Raw genomic sequence first — 21,929 nt, 5'->3', positions numbered from 1 at the left:
TCTTTTAAACAGCCATTGTGTGTATTCATGACTAATTAATAATGAAAATAAGAAGTTTATCCTTTGAATGAAAATATTCCCATCTGACTTATCTTATTAGACCATAAAATATAGGAGCAGAATTAAGCCATTTGGTCCACTTGATTATGGCTGATGTGTTTCTCAACCTCATTCTCCTGCCCTGTCCATCTGTAACCCTTGACCCCTTACTAATCAGTGACTTGACCTTCACATCCTTTTGTGGCAATGAGTTCCACAGATTAACCACTCTCTGGCTGAAGAAATTCCTTCTTATTTCAATTCTAAAGGGTTGTACCTTCACTCTGAGGCTGTACCCTCAGATCCTAATCTCTCCTACTTGTGGAAACATCTTGTCTATGTCCATTCTATCCAGGCCTCTTGGTATTCTGTAAGTTTCAATCAGATTTTCCTTCATCCTTATATACTCAGAGTACAGACCCAAAGTCTTATTATTAACTCCTAACCTTACAATACAAAGTGTGGTCTGTGGTACAATGAACAAGTAACTTGGAATACTTTTATCCAGTTTCTGCACCAATAACCGCTTCACAGCCACCTGTTTATAAATTTACACTAATACTTGCTGTCAAGTGATGGCAACACAAGAAATTCACAAATTAGCACCACATTAAAAGCCAACAGTTATACAAGTTCCCTTTGAAAGAATAAATCAGAGATTTCAGAAATATTTAGATATCAAGACACTGACAATCTTCATGTCCAACAGATTTTATGAAGTAAAAGGAGCTTTCACACATATTTATTAGTTTTAACAGAAAAACTACAATAATGTCTAATTGTTGCATATGTGACGCAATCTTGCAGGATCAGATGAACATTTAAGATATTCATATTACTTACTTAGCAAGTAGTTGATTCGCGGTGGTGCTATCTACAGATTCAGACTACTTTATATTGCTGGTGCTCAGGCCTGTGAGAATGCAACATCAGATATAAGGTAGTGTCTTGGCAGCTATATTAATTTTTTGCAGCATGAAGCCATGACCAACTTAGCTGAGAAAGGGTTGGTCAAAATAGAGACGTCTTGTTTCAGACAAGCTTCCTTTCCAATCAGAAATTTTTGTGGAATGGTAGAGGTTGAAAGAAAAAGCACAAAAATAGACTTCATTTAGGGCCTGGTCTTTATTGATATGCATTGAACTCCAGTGGAAAACGTAGATATACACATTAATTTCGCTGTGATCAGTTAGACTGGCACAAACAATGACCATGTGGGTGAGGTACTGCAAGGTTCAACAGTCAAGTATATACTATGGTGGCAGAGTAGAGAAACCACAAAAAAAAAATTCAAAGTGCTTTTAAATTATTAAGGGGGATGTTTTTATCTTTCAACCTTTATCAGAAAAGTGATTACATAAAATCCGCTTCAATTAAATGCTCAAGTAGTAAGGGCTACATACAATAAAGGAAGTGAATGTATATATGCATCATGTCCTGGGTAAGAAAAGGCGCAGAACTGCATGAAAAAGTACCAGTTCTTTGAGAATCTCAGGCTACAATGGTTGATATAATGTCGCTGAGTGCTGCATTAAGCAGAAGATTCGTGTGCAAAATATCTCTGCCTTTGGCACATGCCAAATAGCTTCAGACCTAATGATCACCTTTCAGGCAGAACATAGCAGCTGCAAGACAGAGTGACTGGAATTCTAACAGGCTGTGCTGTCTCCACAGAGACATTCTATCTGTAATATAATACTGACCGTTAATGCCAGAAAGAAGATGCAGTAATTGCAGATCCCTACCCTAGGAACTGGCAGTCATTCAACTTCCAGTGCAAGAAACAAATACTTGAAATTGTTTACAAGTTGGCCTTACTCATTGACCTTTGTTTTTGCTTTTATACAAATAATGATCAAAATATAGCTACCAGAAAAGCCAGCAATGAAATTCAAAAAATCCTAAAGGAGTTTCAGCAGTGATGTTGATTGCTCAGCACCGTTGTGCCTTACAGCACCTCCCTATTTCCTCAACAGAAATTTAGCATACATTTTTAAGTCTATCTCTGGCATTTGACTCCAATTGTCTGGGCTAGAACTACTATAATATTAACATTTTCTCTCCAGACACGAGCATAATTCATATGAAAAGTGCTCTGCACCACACTGTGGCCAGACAGAACTTGCCAATCGCTCCACCCAGGTGCAGGTTCTGCTGCCAGATTCTAACAGCACTGAGTGGTTGGCATTCACTTCCCAAAATTTCTCTCTCTCACAAAGAAAATGAGGGAAATACTTGAGTTCCACAGCACATGAGAAAGAGAATGAACTGGAAAAACTCACAATGATTGACAGGCTCTTATCACAAGGGCCTGAACTTTAGGTCTGTTTAACAGTATAACCCTGACACACTGCAGAGAGAGGCAGTTAAATGTTTTGAAATATTCTGTATGGTGAATTCTCAACAGCAGGAGCTCTGAAAGGATTAGGAAATTCTATATGCGCAGAGAGGAAAAAATGAGCTGCAGCCATGCTAGACTAAACTTTTTAGAGATTTGGTGCAAAATTACATTGCTAATTAGCTGCTAGTGAAAGCTAAAGAAGATTCAAGTCATGAAGGAAAGATCAGATTTCTCAGCTTTTCTTCATTCCTCAGAAAGCCTCCCCTATGCATCACCCCTGAGAGCATGACCTTAAACTTGTAGTCATGCCTCCATCAGTATCACTTGCTCAAAACAGTGTGAAAGCAAGCCAAGTGTACAATGCCTTTCTCCTCAGTCCTTCTACCATACAACCACTGAAATTTCAGTGCTGAATGCATGGGGAATTGCAGCCACAAGCACATGGTGAAACACTGCAGCATATATTCAATGTAATGTTCCACCCTGAATTCAGCATTATTTACAAAACTAGTAAATCTCCCAAGAATTCCTCTCAGCAGGTCAGAGAATGTATCGTTGCATAAGAAAATTATCATGCACTGCAAAGGACAATGTACTAAATTATTAGAAGATCTCCCACTGAGCTTCTCTCAGGGGCAAGATACAAAGGGAACAATGTGGGAGGTAGAGCAGGCCATGCCTGCGTGCAGCTGATATGGAAAGAGTAGGAGGAATTTCAAAAGTAATGTGAACCCTTCTAAAGAAAATGCCTTCAGTTTATCTATATCTTTCAAAATAAAACACACAGGCAACAGCAGAGCAAATTATCTCCTTATTTATTATAACCTTGCTGTTTTGCTGGACCTTGTGTAAGAAATTCACCATATTTCAGCATAAATTACAGCTGACAAACATCACAAAACCAACCAAGTTAAACAGTTTTCTCTTATTTATTTGACTCACCTTGTTTATTTCAAACCCACAAGAGTACTTTTAAAATAAATGTGTTAAGTAATTTACCAGAAACATTAGCTTTGTTCTTAGAAAATGTATCCAAGAAGCTTTTCCCCTCAAATAGGTTTCTGGTATGGGTGAAAGATGTTAATTTTTTTCCATTTCTGGAACTTGTCATGGTGCACATGTCTGTTCTATGTCAACACTTAAAATGCAGCTACAGGAGCACTGATGCTTTTTTTGGGAGCCAATGAGTTTAACTTGGGTTCAACATTACAATCGTGACTACTCTTCAAACTTACTATGTTGGTTTTGAAACACTTTGGGATGAAGTGAATTTGTGAATTGAATTATATAAATGGGAGTCCTTTCTTAATTCTGGACATCAGCCAAAATTAACACGACATTCTGAATGCAAATCAATTTTTGTTATCATGCTACGCTAAGCAACAATTAAATGCATTAACTTTGCGTTAGCCAAGGCTCAGTTATTTTCTGTCGGTAGAACATTTGAATCAATCAGGATTTCTTATATGACAGACGTTTTTCTTCAAAGTTCAATGGGACAGCATTTCACATAGAATGGTTTAATTATGATGCTATGAAATTAATCTACTTTTAAAGAGCAGAATATATACAGAATTTATGACACAAAATGAGGTCAGTCAATTATGGTCACACTGCTGTTTTTGATCTCTGCAAACCTCCCTCCTAACTCCATCGACATGTCCTTTTATCCCCTTCTCCCTAAAGCGCCTATTTACTTTGCTTTAAATTTTAAAAAATGTAACCCACTTTTCTATTTAGATTAGACTTGATTAGACTTACAGTGTGGAAACAGGCCCTTCGGCCCAACAAGTCCACACCGACCCGCCGAAGCGCAACCCACCCATACCCTACATTTACCCCTTACCTAACACTACGGGCAATTTAGCTTGGCCAATTCGCCTGACCCGCACATCTTTGTGACTGTGGGAGGAAACCGGAGCACCCGGAGGAAACCCACGCAGACACGGGGAGAACGTGCAAACTCCACACAGTCAGTCGCCTGAGGCAGGAATTGAACCTGGGTCTACAGGCGCTGTGAGGCAGCAGTGCTAACCACTGTGCCACCGTGCCGCCCACAAAAATTCTGCTCAAAAATGTTGTTACACACCCTAAGAGCAGGTGGGACTTGAACCTGGCACTCTTGATTAAGGGACACTACCTCTGCACCACAAGTGCCCCCCCCCCCTCCCCCACTACTTCCCTTAAAATGCATCTATGATATTTGCCTCAGCTATGGTCATGAGTTCGAATTAATTCTATATCCTACTCACCCTCTAGGCTACAATATTTCTCCCAAAATCCCTTTTGGATTTATTAATCTTAAAACTACATCTGCCTTGTTTGGATCTCATCCCAGAGTGTAAATTTATTCTCAACATCCATTCATTTTAATCGGTTACTGCTAAGTGCTCACTTTTCCAGTGAACAGAGTCCTAACCTATTCCATTTTTATTCTATTCATGATATAGTATGACCTCAAAAAAGAATTTTTGAGACATGTCTAAACCATTTTAAATGGAAAGTTTCCTTCTCAGCTGCAAAGATCATATGGAAAACTAACAAGCCCCATTTGTGTTAGAAATAAAAATCTACCAATCTTCCTAACTGCAGGTTTAGTGCGCAGAAATTTCTGAAACTGTTTTCCAAATTAATCTATGATGGTGTTGGTCTTCAAGTGATTCTGAAGAATTTTTTAAAACACTTGATTAGTTACTGTTGTCCTTTAAAATGTTAATTTAGAGCAGAAATCATCACTTGATGGATGAAGTATCAACTCTATGGTAGCCAGTTATCACTCATACCTTCAGATTAAATAATAATTGTGTAATGCTCTCAATTCATGCAGTTGGAAAACTCCACTAATTATGTTCAGGGTTTCATTGGAAGATGCATACCAAACTCACTCCTGAGAAGAATCTAAATATTTTTAACTAACAGACATGTGTTTGAAACTAAAATAAACAAAAACATCAAGGTGTAATACCCAATAAATTGATCTTTTTAATTAACAGGCTAAATATTTAGTAGTGAAAATGTGTTGCTGGTTAAAGCACAGCAGGTTAGGCAGCATCCAAGGAACAGGAAATTCGACGTTTCAGGCCAGAGCCCTTCATCAGGAATTCCTGATTCTGATTCCTGATGAAGGGCTCTGGCCTGAAACGTCGAATTTCCTGTTCCTTGGATGCTGCCTAACCTGCTGTGCTTTAACCAGCAACACAGTTTCAGTTCTGATCTCCAGCATCTGCAGACCTCACTTTTTACTTAAATATTTAGTAGAATAAGTGAACAGCATGAATGAATGAGAAAATTGAAATGTATTTCTACAGAAAAATGAATGGTGAATGGAGTGTGAAGGTATAGTTTGCTTATTAAGAGAGTCCCATGTTTTTCAAAATTCCCAGGAACTTTCTCCATCTGTCAAAATTATTCATAGCAACTCTTACGATTTTAGCACCAATGTCATTCCTGCAAAATTTCATAATCTATTCCAGTTTTTCCTTTCCATCAGCCCTCCACCTAACCCTGGGAGCCAGATGCTTTTGTATAAAGGCAATGTCTCAATTTGCAATTTTTCTCCTTCCTAACATTGCCGAATGCTAGCTTAAGAATTCGCTATATTGAAAGTAATGAAATATTAACAGTGTTTCCTTTAATTGCAGAACAAACATTGTTAAGCCACTCAAGTTTAACTTGTCTTTTTATTCATTTACAGATGCAGGTGTCACTTCACTACCCATTTCTAATAATCTTGGAGAAAGCAATGCCTTCTTGAACTGCTGCAGTCACTAGGGTCTGGGGACATCCATGATGCTATTAGGAAGAGAATTCTAAACTTTTGACTCAATAACAGTGAAGGATCAGTGACACAGTTCCATGCTCAGTTTGTGTCTAGCTTGGAAAGGAAATTGGAGAAGCTCCTATGCATCTTCCACTCTGGTTCTTCTGAGTTTGGATGATGCTGTCAGTTGAATCATGCAGTGTTTACTGCAGTGCATCAATGCTTGCAGAGGAGATGAATAGATTTGCATAAAAATATCATTTTTCAGTCTAAACCTGCTCTACCAATTTCTCCCTTATTTCATTCAAGTGAAAATCAGTTCAGCAGGATATTTTCTGTGAGAGAAAGGTGGTCAGTGACAGAAACAAAGAAGAAAAGGAAGAGCTCTGTTACATTTAAATGAACTGTAAGCAGAACCACTGCAATAATCATTCAGCTGAAAATAAACATAGATCTGTTTCAGAAATAAGGATGAAAAGTAGGGCAAAGCTACCACACCTACAAAATACAACTTGACATAGGTGGAGGAAGAGAAGGACAAATTCTGTTCTGTTTTCCAAAACATACAATTTTTCAACATTTGTGGGATATGTGATGGACTTTAGTGCACTTCAGAGCCACACCTGTGCCCATTCCCAATGCTCCACAGAAATAAATTAGTCCTTCAATCTCGAATGGTTTCCAAATGTAGCTCAGCACTCAAACTGTTAACATGTCTAGAAACCTCCACTGCAGGCTAACTCTTCATATATCCAGTATAGGATCAAATGAGTTGATAGGCAAAGAGTCAAGGGAGCTGGTTTCCTACACATGCGAGCAGTAGCATGATTCCTCAGACTGAAAATAAAAACTGCAAAATGCTGTCAAAAATGTTTGGGCTTCAATATCTCAAAAGACACTTCCAAAAGAGAATACAGTATGGAATCAATAATACATGTGCACTTAGAGTTTCCTTAGCTTCTAACATTCTGTATGCAATGACCTAAAAGCTGAACAGGATCACTAGAGCAGCCAACTTGAAATAGGATGTAATAAGAACGTTTCCTCAACAGACACCAGCTCTAGACATGCGTGCCAGCACAGGCAATAGTTAGGTATAATAAGTTGAATGCATTGACTTCTATTTGCCAAATTAATCCACAAGTTAACTAAGTTTAACACAGACCACCCATGCCTGTAAAATTCATCATTTCATTAATCACAGCCTGTAGCAATATATTTTCTGATGACATGGCAACTGGAAACTGATGCTATGTTTAAATGTATCAAAGAAAAAGAGAGATCCTATAAAGTGGCCAAGAGCACTGGGAAATCAGAAGACTGGGAAGGCTACAAAAACAAACAGAGGATAATAAAGCGAGAAATAAGGAAGGAGAGGATCAAATCTGAAGGTAAGCTAGCCAGTAATATTAGAAATGATAGTAAAAGTTTCTTTCAATACATAAGAAACAAACGACAGGCAGAAGTAGACACTGGGCCACTTCAAACTGATGCTGGAAGCCTAGTGATTGGAGATAAGGAAATAGCAGGAGAACTTAATAAGTACTTTGCGTCAATCTTCACAGTGGAAGACATGAGTAATATCCCAACAATTAAACGGAGTCAGGGGGCTGAGTTGAGTATGGTTGCCATTACAAAAGAGATAGTGCTAAAAAAGCTAAAAGGTCATAAAATTGACAAATCTCCTGGCCCCGATGGGCTACATCCTAGAGTTCTGAGGGAGGTGGCTGAGGAAATAGCGGAGACATCAGCTGAGATCTTTCAAAAGTCACTGGAGTCAGGGAAAGTCCCGGATGATTGGAAGACCGCTGTTGTAACCCCATTGTTCAAGAAAGGATCAAGACAAAAGATGGAAACTTATGGGCCAATCAGCCTAACCTCAGTTTTTGGTAAAATTCTAGAATTCATCGTTAAGGATGAGGTTTCTAAATTCTTGGAAAAGCAGGGTTGGATTAGAACAAGTCAACATGGATTTAGTAAGGGGAGGTCGTGCCGGACAAACCTGCTAGAATTCTTTGAAGAGGTGACAAGTAGGTTAGACCAGGGAAATCCAGTGGATGTGGTATATCTAGATTCCCAAAAGGCCTTTAATAAAGGTGCCACACAGGAGGCTGCTGAGCAAGGTGAGGGTCCCTGGTGTCCATGAGCTACTGGCATGGATTGAGGATTGGCTGTCTGACAGAAGGCAGAGAGTTGGGATAAGAGGTTCTTTTTTGGAATGGCAGTCAGTAACAAGCGGTGTCCCACAGGGTTCAGTGTTGGGACCACAGCTGTTCACATTATATATTAATGATCTGGATGAAGAGACTGGGGACATTCTAGCGAAGTTTGCCGATGATACGAAGATAGGTGGACTGGCAGGTAGTACTGAGGAAGTGGGGAGGCTGCAGAAGGATCTAGACAGTTTGGGAGAGTGATCCAGGAAATGGCTGATGAAGTTCAATGTGAGCAAATGCGAGGTCTTGCACTTTGGAAAAAAAGAATACAAACATGGACTACTTTCTAAACGGTGAGAAAATTCATAAAGCCAAAGTACAAAGGGACCTGGGAGCGCTAATCGAGGATTTTCTAAAGGTAAACATGCAAGTTGATTCTGTGATTAAGAAAGCAAATGCAATGTTGTCATTTATCTCATGAGGGTTGGAATATAAAAGCACCGTCGTGCTACTCAGACTTCATAAAGCTCTGGTTAGGCCCCATTTGGAATACTGTGTCCAGTTTTGGGCCCCACATCTCAGGAGGGACATACTTGCACTGGAGCGTGCCCAGCTGAGATTCACATGGATGATCCCTGGAATGGTAGGTCTAACATACGAGGAACGGCTGAGGATCCTGGGATTGTACTCATTGGAGTTTAGAAGATTAAGGGGAGACTTAATAGAAACTTACAAGATAATACATGGATTGGAAAGGGTGAACGCTAGGAAATTGTTTCCGTTAGGTGAGGAGACTAGGACCCGTGGGCACAGCCTTAAAATTAGAGGGGGTCAATTCAGAACAGAAATGTGGAGACATTTCTTCAGCCAGAGAGTGGTGAGCCTGTGGAATTCATTGCCATGGAGTGCAGTGGAGGCCGGGATGCTAAATGTCTCCAAGGCAGAGATTAATAAATTCTTGATGTCACAAGACTTAAGGGCTACGGGGAGAATGCGAGTAAGTGGAGCTGAAATGCCCATCAGCGATGATTAAATGGAGGAGTGGACTCGATGGCCTTACTTCCACTCCTATGACTTATGGTCTTAAATCACAGCACTGCAGAAGAAAACTACAAAAACCAAAGTCTCAACTTTTATTTTCTCTCTCTCCTTTTAGGTGGCCATGAATGATAGGTTTGTTGAGTAGCTACGTCTCATGCTTCCTCAAATGTTGCTGAAGAATTGTTTGCAAGGAAGTCCAATATGTTAACTGTTCCTCAGAGGCTTGAAAAAAGCTAGTAGCTGAGAAATAAGTGGAAGATAGAATGTCTAGCATGGTATTTTACTCAAACCCATTTTCAAGATTGCAGTGATTTTAAAACAAACAGTGCAGAGTGTGAGAAACAGTAAGTTGTATGCATTGTCAGTGGAGGAACACAGTCAGGTTTCAGCTTTTAATGTTTAACATTTTATCAAGTTTATTGTGTGAAATACTGACCATGCCAAACAGAGTTTCAGATTTGGTGAACAGTTTCAATGAAGAATGACTGATGTAGCATGTTTTTTGAAGGGTGAGCAGAAGGGAGAGGAGCATAAGATTCTTGACTATAATTGATAACCATGATCTCTGCTGACAGGTCCATTGATCGATGTCAAACGAGAACACGATCAGGGTCTGCTGCAATAATTTCAAACACCTGACCTGCATTGTCCTGGTTTCATTTTGAAGAATGACTGCAAATACAAGGTCATGGAAGGGAGTGGATGCTGATCTAATCCAGTCCAGCAATAAGAGCAGAGATTTTATTTTAAGAGAGAAACACTGTAAAACCTGTCATCTGTGTTCTTCTACCGACAATGCATGAAACTTATTGTTTCATACACCTTACACTGTTTCAGTTTTAAAATCACTGCAATCACTTAGACTGGTTTGAATAAGACATTAGGCTAGATTTTCTATCTCACACTTAATTCTCAGCTAGCAGTTTTATTTTCTGTCTTATATTTAACAATCTTTTTAGACGGTAATTCTGCACTGATAGATGCACTGTAATTTTTTAAAAACATGTTAATTTTCCAAGTGGTTCATAGTTTTAGTGATAAGCAAGTGAAGACCCCATGTTCACTAGGTGCAGGTTTTCCAAAGACACACTGGACTACTTAACACAAGTACATCTTCTGCATTGTCCAGTTTTTGGCTGCACGCAGCTAGTGTTCTGTTTAAAACTGCTGACACAGCAAACATCAGAGCTCGAGATAACTCCTTACCTTTTCCATCTGTAGCTGATGCTTCTTGCAAATGTCTAATTGACCTGTGAGTGGAAAGATGAACAACAATTAGAGTGTACTTAAGCTTGTGAAAAATGCTGCAGTGTCAATTTAAGTCAATGGACAAATTTAATTAAATCAATAGACTTCTATTTTAAGTACTTGTGATTTTTACTAAGATAATGTAAGCTACATGTTAAGATTAATCTAATGACTACATCAGTTTGTATACATTAAAAACCAACAATTAAGTGACACAATCCCACATTATTGACGGTGAGTTCTGAAGGACTCTCCCATAAATTCATCAATGTTGCATCATTTGTGCCTATGTTTTGTTTAAGGAAGTGGACAGGGAGAAGAGCAAAGCAAATTTTCTTTCAATCAGTCTGTCAACTTTTGTTTGGGGGAACTGCAGACATATCAATGTGTGCTGTGTCTGACATGCAATTATCAGACACACCACCAATGCAGAGTGACTGTCTGGTACTCCCACAGGCTTAAGGAATGTTAGCATCCATCTTGAATACACAACAATTGTCTGCTTTGGGAAGCTTAGATCAGTGCGGGTCTGGGTACTAATAAGGTTGGCTATGGTCCACATCTTCATCGTTGACCATGCCACTGGGTGTGGATGCCAGATACTGTCTTGGTTAAACCTTCCAGTGTTCCTGACTCTTGACGTCTTAATTTGTATACGAAGAATGCATCCTTCAGAAAAATACCAAAGGTTTGTTCCCATGCAAACTTATACTGTTCAGGAAAAGAAGGTCTGTGAAGACCAAGTGGAACATAGGCTAATGAGAGCACAAGAAAGAAACTGAGCTGCATTTCAGTTTCTTGGCTGTACTTGAGCTTTAACATATTAGTAGAAGAAGTTATCTTGACTTGAATTAGTTGAATTGTTGATTTTCCTACAATGACAACTCAAAATATTCTAGGGGCTATATTTTCCAATAGATCCCATAGATGGGTAGTCCGGAAGGGTCAGTTGGCACTTTGACATTTCCTAGCTCAGCCAAGGCATAATTCATCATGTCCACCAGTCAAATGACCTAACTCAAAATAATCAGGATTAAGCCATTGCCACACTTACCACACAACAGGGAATAGGATGGCACCACAACAAAGGAGGTCAACAAGAAAGAGGATCTCTTTCCACAGTCCATATTCTGTCGTTCCTTCTTCTGTCGATTCAATAATGATGTAAGCGACATTAGCAAGGACCTAGTGAACAAAACCAGATTTACTAACAAACTTTTGCAACAGGGTAAAATGTTTCTCTCCTCACCACATATCCTATAACTTGGCAACAAGTCACCACCTGCATATATTTAATTCAGCTGCAGAAAGCAATTGGGTTTGGATTGTTTATTCTTTTGGGCTGGGGCAATTGAGAAAATGGGGGAGAAGAAGAAAAAAATTGCATCCTTGGTAAATTTTATAAAAGCAAAAGCACTCCCTGGTCAGGTACAGTATAGACAAAACGTGGTTTCGTACTCATGATACAAGACCACACTTGAGATCTCAAAGCACCCTCTACTGGGTCAGTGAGAGATATTGGATATTGGTGGTCATTGCACCCCCAGAAACACAAGTCAAGAAAGGGAAGAGTCACAGATGGGCCAGGGTATTGTCACAGGAGGATTGAAATTGGCAGCAAAAACTAATTAATTTGTCCAATCCCAGATGAGAGAAGTAAGCAGCACTGATGGTGTCATCAAGTGCATGTATGTGTGCGTGCGTATGCATGTGTGTTTGTCACAAACTCCCAAAGATGCATATACAATTGGACCCATTTGTTTCACTCACTCTCTCTCTCTTTGTCACCAGCATAAAAACCATAATTTTCCAGCCCATCCCATTCCAAAGAAGGGTCTTATTGAACTTGAAACATAAGCTTGGTTTCTCACTTCACAGATGCTGCCAGATCTGCTGAGGTTCTCCAGCACTACTATTTCTTATTCCAGCAATTAAAGTGCATGGCTTAAAACAAAACCGTTCCCACTACTTTTCGCGCGTAACTTATTTTCTCTTCAAATTCTCACATCCTTCAGAATATCCTTTTTCTCCCCCATGCTAAGGTACCCCTCTCTCACTGGGAGGGCAAAATTAACTACATCTTATTGCATCTGTCAATGTAGTTCTTGCTGTAATTACTAAAGGCACTCTCAAGCACATTATCAAAGACTCCATCAAGAAGCATACATGGATGCCAACAATTCTCTACATCTTAATCAGGTAGACAAAACTGAGGTGGTATCAGCATCAAATAATGCACAACAGACTACAAATACACTACATCACCATCCATCAGCTTCAAGGGATGAGTAAACTTAAATGCCAACACATGAATGTATCATTCAATGCTGATCTTTCCTCCTCTACTAATTCTTCTTCTATTCATTTTAAATATTGCATCCCATACAATGGATGTTGATCTTTCAAGCTTTCTCTCTGAAAATACCAAGCTTCACCCATGAAGTTTGTATCAAGATTTTTAAAAGCCCACATCTGAGATAAAGAATCTCATTCTTTTTTTTCAGACTTTCATAGCAAAATAAGTAAAGAAAAAATTTACATGCAGATAAATTACAGATGCATTGCAGAAGGACAATAGGCAGCTGCACTGTTCTTTACCTGGAGTGGAATAACTATCATAAAGATTTTCTTGTCTTTGTCAGACAGGATGTGTTTAACGAAGGCCCAGCCAGTTCCGATTAGTGAAATTGTAATGAACAACAGAGCACCTTTCAACCTTGCAAAAAAAAATAAGCATACATCATTAGGAAAGAAGAGGATTCAAGGGCAGTCAATGGCAAAAATATTTCCCTGATATAACTGAGTCAGTGAGTGTTACAGCCGTCATTGCAAAATACATGATGCTTTTTATTTAATTGGATATCCAGAGGGCTAACTATTTGACTTCCAGAAGATAGCTACCAAATGGAGTACTTGGTTGCTGACAATGAACCAGTCTCTTATTGAATAGGATGTGGTGAATACTTAACCATGATTAAAAACACTTGCATTCATATGGAGCTTTATCGTGCTGACAAAATGATTCAAGCATTTCAGTAATCAAGTTGAATGGTTCGCAAAATGCCAACTTGAAATTGCTGAGCTTAAAGATTCAAAGCCTAGTATCTGCATTGCAGTTTTCCAGTGACATGCAGAAAGGGAGAGCAAATTATCTGCACTCTCACCTCCACAATTACACCCTCTAAAATTGCCTACAAAAAATATATGCAAGTCTATTTCCAGGTAATTCTGTCTCCTGTTCATTGTGCCCACTATTTCTGGTGGGAATAGCTTAAGAGCAACAGAAGCTGATGATACGGAAAAATACAGAGGAAAATCTACACAGTACAGTCTAAGCAGAAGGTTCGGCATATTTATAACAGGAACCAGTGTTGTTATGTTTCTTTCTAAATCATTATATTGCTAAATGGATGTCCTGAGCACAACGCTTATAGTTCGAAGATTAGACTGATAACGATACTTAAACCATCAACAGCACTACCAAATACCCTACAAGGATGTTGGTCCTGTTGTGATTCAGGGGTCCCACCATCCTCAGACTCAGACACAGTAATCCCAGATCTAAATTCTTTCCTCCTGTACTAACTCTTCAACCACACATTCATTTCCTCTAACTGCCTATTTCTGTACTCGCTAGACTGTGGCACCATGGGAGTAATTCAGAGATTATCAAACTCTGAAGTCCTGCTTTTCAATTTGTTACCTAGCACCTTTCCATGCAACTCTTAGCCTCATGATGCAGTGCTGTGCCTCCAGTCAAAGCTCAAACTCCAAAGCACAGCTGAAAACCCGACTGCAGAATAGTCATTCAGCCTGCAAGGAGCATCTAAGATTTCCCACATTCAGCAGGCTGTGCAGCACAAGTGACTAAGCACACCTGCCATGTCTTTAATAGGACACAAGTTCTTACTTTAAATTTAATCAAGTTTTCTTCTATAAAAAATTTGAAATGTTTACCAAAAGACCGTAAGACAATACGATATAGGAGCAGGATGAGGCCATTCAGCCCATCACGTCTGCTCCACTTTTCAATCGTGGTTGATATGTTTCTCAACCCCATTATCGCGCCTTTTCCCCATAACTCTTGATTCTCTTCATGGACAAGAACCTATCACTGTCTTAAATACACTCATTGACTTGGCCTCCTCCACAGCCAGAATTCTCATCTGCTCCTTATCTGACAAGCCCTTCATCCCCCAGGATCAATCCTGTAAACCTCCTCTTGACACACTCCAACACCAGCACACCTTTCCTAGGGTCCAAGACTGCTCAATATATTAAAAGTGCAGTCTGACCAGAGTCTGTCACAGCCTCAGCAGTACATTTCTGCTCTTCTATTCTGGTCATCTCGAAATGAATGCTGACATTCTATTTGCCTTCCTTACTACAACTAAACCTACACATTAGCCTTAAGAGAATTCTGAATTAGAACCTTTGTGCTTCAGTTTCCAAGTCTTTCCCCATTTAAAAAACTGGTATATGCCTCTTCTTCTAACTCAAAGTGCATAACCTCACACTTTCCCACAAGATATGCCATCTGCTACTTCTTTGCCCATTCTCCTAGCTTGTCCAAGTCCTTCTGCAGCCTTGTTGCTTCCTCAACATGACCTGCCCCTCCATCTACCTTTGCCTCATCTGCAAACTTAGTTACAATACCCTCAGTACTTTCATCCAGAATATTAATGGACTCTTGCAGAACTCAACTAGTCATTGGCTGGTATCCTAAGATCTCTCTATCCCCACTTTGGGCCTTCTGTCAATCAGGTAATCCTCTATCCATGCCAGCAGCTTGTCCCTAGCACCATGGGCTCTTATCTTATGTAGCAGCCTCCTATGCAGCACCTTGCCAAAGGCCTTCTGGAAATCCAATTAGATCACGTCCACTGTTTATCCTTGCGCTGGCAAACAGTGAAACTATAGCATTCTTCTTGCTGTTGCACATATCTCTTGAAACACCTTGACACACTACTTAACTGCATCCTTGTGACAGGTACGTAATGCACAACATTCTCAGCAGTTTTAGCATATAGAACTAACTGCCTGAGGCCATACAAAAATAGACAAATGCTAAACCTGAAATGAAAACAGGAAATTCCAGAAACACACAATGGGCATGTCAGTACCAAGAAAGATAAACAATTAGACTTCTGTCAGAACTCATCAGGACAATTTTGATAAAAGGTCTACACATGAAACGTTTACCTTTCTGCTGTAGGACTTGTCGTGCATTTCCAGTATTTTGATTTTGCAATATTAAGCATGATTACTCAATGCATACGTTTCTTTGGGGTTTAGGATCATGTGATAATTATCCAGGGTACATTGCATTAATTATTCTACCCTTCATCAAGATATATTTTTGTATTGAGCAATTTGTGGATAATCGGAATGATGAATAAAACTTAACATAGTTTTATAGAAATGTTTTCTCATTTAGATTTCCCTGGTAAGTGAGAGAGTCAAGTCAGCAGGATCAGCTCCCATGGTTCAGTCAAAGTCTCTCCAAAATTTGACTCAAGAGGAGTGCATGAACAATTTCGGGTCATGGCATCTTGAAATGGCCCTGCGAGCCAACAATTCCATTCACCTCTGACTTGACATACTCCATTCTAGAGAAGCAGAGCTATAAAATATAGTGCATTTGTAAGCTTAGACCTGTATTCCACTGTTCGTGACTATCTTTGCACAGGGTATGATAGTTTGTGAATTGCTATGATCCTTCAATTATTCCTTTTCTTTTTTTGTAGTTTTTAGGAATTGATTTCAGAAACACGTTTCAAAAGTGAAAGAACAATGTCAAAATCTACTTACAAGTGAGTTATGTAGTATACCACAGCCCAACCTTCAATGGGATAACCCTGAGTTGATATAAAGTGATAATCAATCTGTTGGAAGAGTAAAGAACAAGGGGCATTAATGTCACTTGAATGATGACATAGGGAAGAACAAACTTTTTTTTATGGACGATTTCTGTGGAATCTCTTCGCACAGCCTGTCTCTCCAATCACTTTTGCACATTGGCACTCCTGGAGGAGGTCAGAGGTCTCAGCCCTCCATTGTTACGTTTGAGAGCTGGCTACAAGAAATAACAGCAGAATACTTTTCCCTACATAATATCTAAGCCCAGATCTACTATTAAGTTGCAAAATTCTTGAATACTGCTTTATAATAAGTGTTGAAAATCCAAAAATAGTTTTGCAGGGATTAAATAAAGGATGGGCTACATTATTAAAAGTCATTAATGAGGATGAGATTTCTATTTTTTAGGTTTATGAAACTTCAACTGAATGGGCAGTGCTGACTATAATTGCTTAACGAGATTATCACAATCAACTTGTTCAGACACTTTACGATACACTTCTGGAGCGTGTGAAGCTTGCTGGAACCCACAGCTCCTGGCTCAGAGGTAGGGACACTACCACTGTCCCACAAGAAATACCTTGAACTAAGCCTATATCCTTGCATACACCATCATCAAACATAGCATATATCAGCAGCAACAAAGTAATCTCATTAGTTACAGCTTTTTAAAATCTCTTTGGTATTGATGACAATGAAGGCAAATAATCAAGTCAAACTTGTCTCAATACAGAGAGCTCATGAATTTTTTTTTTGCAATGAATGTATACAGATATGTTGATTCCTGTTAATTTAAGATACCTGCAGTAACCAGTCTTCAGATCTAAGTATTGCAGTTCAGCTGGAAAAGATGCTGTAACCCTGTGTAAAATTAATGGTGCTCTTTCCCAGTGATCCAACATGGACAAATGGCATTCAAAGTTTCTTCTCTTTTTCTCAATTTCCAACAAATTCCACCTATTCTCTCACCATATTAGTATCACGGAAATAGATGCTCAAACACAAATGTGTGATTTGTGATTGCTGCTCTCCCCAATTTTACATTGTTTACGCGCCTTTGATTTTGACAGACACCAACTGGTACCCCAACAGATATGGAGTTCTCATGTCTGTCAGCAGCATTACGCAGGAATCCCCAAGATTTTGAATGAGTGCAATGTTTGAGATATGGAATTTGCATTATTTACATTAAATAGCATTTTTGGTAGCAAAGGGTGCAACAGGAGTTACAAACACAAAAATGTTCAAGAATCAGAAAACAGGATCCAAACAAACAATCTCATTAGTCAGCTACAGCTTTTTAAATCAAAACTGAGCATACCTTCATACCAAAAATCATGAAACCGTCTATCAGGGGATCATAGCGCAAACAAGGAATGAGCTAACACTGCCATAACATTTAGCTTCAACCAGAAGCCCCAAAGAAATGGTTAACAGGAAGCTAATTATGATGTTGTAGGCAATACTGGCAATCATCACTCATAACAATATTTTGAAAAGTATTTAATGACAACAATGCTACATCAGCTTGATGATGGGGCAGTTAAGCATTTCTGAGCACAAGGGGATTAAATGCTGAGCAGTTCAGAATGAGAACGCTGTACAAAAAGGTAGAACTCTCAGGTTGTGTAACACTTATGCTACATTTTAATTGATCTTCATACATTTATTACAATGGAACCAAGGAAAATTCTTTTTATTTCATGATTTTAAACAAAAGCTACAGTAATTCCCCCTCTTTCCCCATTAGAATTATTTTTTTGATTCCCTCTTTAACAGAATACAACCAATTTAGTTTATGTCACATTTAAATGACCAGCTGTATCAGTCTCAAAACCCACGTAAGATTCTGGAAAAGAAAACTCGAAATGAATATAACATGGATTAGATGGTGCAGCTTCACACAATACATTTTAAGAGTCTGGAACTATGACATGTATTTCAGCGCACATTTTCCTGATTCAAGACAGGAGCCTGGAAACCAATATATTGCAGCTAAACAGGAATGAAGAATTGTACCATCCCAAATTTAAATGAAATGGCCTTCTTGGTGCAAGTGTGCAATTATTTTCTTTAATAGCAAGTTAATTAAAAATATGAAAATTTTAAAAAATAATTTTAAGAATGAGATGAGGAGAAATTTCCTTACCCAGAGGATGATGAGCCTGTGGATTTCATTACCACAGAAAGTGGTTGAAGTCAAAACATGGTGTGTTCTCAAGTAGATAGACATAGCTCTTGTTGCTAAAGGGATCAAGAGATATGGGGGAGGGTGGAATTAAGATTTTGAGCTTACTTATCAGCTATGGTCATAATGAATGGCTGAACAAACTTGAGGGGTTTAATGGACTACTGTGTTTCTAGTAAAAAATGAGGTCTGCAGATGCTGGAGATCACAGTTGAAAATGTGTTGCTGGTTAAAGCACAGCAGGTCAGGCAGCATCCAAGGAATAGGAAATTTGACGTTTCGGGCATAAGCCCTTCATCAGGAAGTAAAAAGTTATACATTAATTTAGGAGATTCAAGCATATAGAGTACTGACAATCAGTGTAAACAAATTTACGAACCTATATTATAAACTCACTTCCAGTCAGCTCCATCAATGTGAAAGAATTGAGTGCAGCACTCCATGCTCATCAGGAAGGGAGAGATGAGATGAGGACAAACTTAGACAGTTCTCAACATCTTCTGCTAGCCAGGTATTGGGGAATGGCTACCTGAGCAGCAAATCAGAAGTCCAAGCTCTCAGCAAGTCAGGAACAGAATCTTATCCAGACATCTTATGAAAACAGCTACAAAATTACCGGCAGTATCTGATGATGTTAACAACTATAGCTCAGGCTGAGATCCACAAACTCTATACAGATCACATTTGGGTCTTTAAAACATAAGCAATACAGTCCAGCATGGCAATGGATAAGTCACTAAGCAAGCAGAAAGGATCTAAATACCAATTTTAAATCTATCTCCCCCTGTATTTTTTAAAAGCTTTTCATGACTGTTATTTCCCAACAGAGAAGACTGTGAAATAACATCATTCAATCACTACTGTGCAACAGGTAGACTGTGGTTGTCATGTATTCCTTCCAAGGAGGCAACTTACTTCGAAGTCATTAAGCTCCTTCCACCTCCTCATGATTAAGACTAAGAACTTGTCAGTTTATGTTCCTTTATTATTTCTATGACTGGAGAAACAGAGATATTGGTCAATGTGGAGATTAACAATTCATTCAATGGCTTTATGTGACATAGTGCAAGTGGCTGTGATGCCACCAAGAATGGATCTCTCAGTGCAATGATCTGGCATGGATGGTCGCAGTCACAATTTGAGCTGTTCCTCATGTTCCACATGGAACAAGTGGCCCATCTTCCTTTGCCTATTCTTGAGAAGCTAAGACCTGTCATTTACAAGGTTGCATTTCATGATGTTTGTAGAGAATCAGGTGGTGTGTTATCAAAAGGTAGGGTTGTCATCAGTTTGTAAGGTATTGAATGTGTTCTAACATGTTCCAGATGGATGCATAGGTGATGTGTTTTTCTGTATTGAGGACTTTTGGCATTGGGAGCGCTTTCCTAGCAGTCAGCTGATGGTTCCTTTGAGGGGATGCTTCTCTTGCTGACATCAGATTAAATGTGTGCCAACACAGGAAGCCATTCAAGCTGTATTGGTCACAGTTTCCCAGAGATGATCCTCATGACTTCCTGGAGGTGGATATATAACCATGTTTGTGCAGCAGCCTTTGAGCCAGTAGTACTCTGCAAGTGGGTCAGTCAGCATGAATGAAACGGTGTTTACAGTATTGGATTTGCTGCCCCCAGGTGATACTTACCAAGTTCTGTATGAGACCTTGACTACAGTAAGTCAATGTGTGATGTAAACATGTCCTGGCATGGGGTTAAAGGTGAATGGCCCACTTGGGCTTTGAAATGTTCTGGTGAATTGACAGTCTTTGATCAACAGACTGCAGAATCATAGATCATCAATCAGCGCGGACGCAAAATCTTGAGGTTCCTTTGCTTAGTAAACCAGGACCAAATCATCAACAAAAACAAAACAAATTTGTGGTAGGACGGTCCCTGATCCATACAAGAACTGACGTTTCTGGGGGCCCTTGTTGGTTACGTATGAGTAGCAGATTTGATCTACAAGGTGAGGGATACACCATCCTTCATGTAGCCTTCCTTTCAGGTATATTTTCCAGGAAAAAGTGAGGTCTGCAAATGCTGGAGGAGATCAGAGCTGAAAATGTGTTGCTGGTTAAAGCGCAGCAGGTCAGGCAGCATCCAAGGAACAGGAAATTTGACGTTTCGGGCATAAGCCCTTCATCAGGGCTTCCTGAAGAAGGGCTTATGCCTGAAATGTCAAATTTCCTGTTCCTTGGATCCTGGTATGTTTTCCAGCCTGAAAACCAAAAGGCAATCAAATCCCAAATCACTTGGCTCTCAGTACAAGCAGTAAAACCCACTGGAAAATGGATTCTCCCAAGGAGAACTAAATCATTGCAAGCAAAATCAAAGAGACTGCCTAGATGCAAGGCTCCACATTACAAGATACTATTGTCACAATAACAGAAAAATATCAGTGTTACTCATGAACTACACAGATGTTATTACATCGGCAGATCTTAAACAATACACACACTGATTTTGTTACAAGATGTTGTAATCATTGTTCTTGGAATAAAGATGTAAGAAATGATAACTCGGGTCACTTACAGCATGGAAAACAAGAGACAAGGATTTGGTGAATGCAAGCGCCCCCATCAGCCAATGGATCTTAAACACATCACTGCTAAGAAGAAAAGAATGCAAGTAGTAAATATGTTGATCATATTTCCCATTTTGTTGCATGATGTGGTTATAACGTCAAACCTCAATCTTTACAGTTTCAGTTTGCCTGGATATCAGATTGTATGTAACAAGCAAAAAAATTGATGAATTCTGAATTAATTTATACATGCCATGACTTCAAAATACTGTCTGACTACTACAGATTTCTGACCTACCACGGCTTCACATTTATATACCAGTGGAAAAAAATGCCCTTACCTTGGCAATGTATTTCACTCGGAATGTTTTTCTCCTTTTGTTATTTATTCCCTTTGCTCTTTTCAAGAAACAAAGATCCTAATTCTTTGCAAAAGTATTTGACTGGTACAAACCTTCTTCTAAAACCTAAACCACTTTTCCTTGGCAGATCTAGACAACGTGTTTTGTTGCGTTATTCAAACAAGGGGCCATCAGAGCCAAGCCTAATCTAATCACTACCACCATGCTGCAGCAATCAAAAGTTTGTAGCCAGCAATGAAAATCCTAATTGAGCTTTCTTCTACTTCACTCAAGACTACAGCATCCTTATTGGTAAAAATGCAAAACAAATTAGAATAAGGGTCCAGTGTTCAAACCTGCTGTTCAGTGTGATTTAGCAAAGAACCACAATGTATTTAACTAGTGAGTTATCATGGAGCCATAAAATATGTTTCAC

At 39.1% G+C, this 21,929-nt stretch overlaps 1 protein-coding gene across 3 annotated transcripts in view; it reads right to left on the bottom strand.

The window, feature by feature from the left end:
- Nucleotides 1-21,929, bottom strand: part of gpr107 (G protein-coupled receptor 107) — a 103,915-nt gene that overhangs the window by 57,060 nt on the left and 24,926 nt on the right. For 2 of the 3 annotated variants that reach the window (XM_060841500.1, XM_060841502.1), the window contains exons 10-14: nucleotides 21,161-21,236; nucleotides 16,397-16,470; nucleotides 13,184-13,301; nucleotides 11,640-11,770; nucleotides 10,544-10,587 (exon numbers count right to left, since the gene is read on the bottom strand). In XM_060841500.1, the coding sequence (XP_060697483.1) occupies nucleotides 10,544-10,587; nucleotides 11,640-11,770; nucleotides 13,184-13,301; nucleotides 16,397-16,470; nucleotides 21,161-21,236 (443 nt within the window). The remainder of the gene's footprint in view (nucleotides 1-10,543; nucleotides 10,588-11,639; nucleotides 11,771-13,183; nucleotides 13,302-16,396; nucleotides 16,471-21,160; nucleotides 21,237-21,929) is intronic. The other variant, XM_060841501.1, reaches the window with a different exon arrangement.

This window comes from Hemiscyllium ocellatum, chromosome 21 (genome assembly GCF_020745735.1).
Source record: "Hemiscyllium ocellatum isolate sHemOce1 chromosome 21, sHemOce1.pat.X.cur, whole genome shotgun sequence".
In the NCBI taxonomy this organism is placed as follows: domain Eukaryota; kingdom Metazoa; phylum Chordata; class Chondrichthyes; order Orectolobiformes; family Hemiscylliidae; genus Hemiscyllium; species Hemiscyllium ocellatum.
Note: the sequence above shows the minus strand (reverse complement) of the source record. Positions and strands in the feature narration are given on the sequence as shown.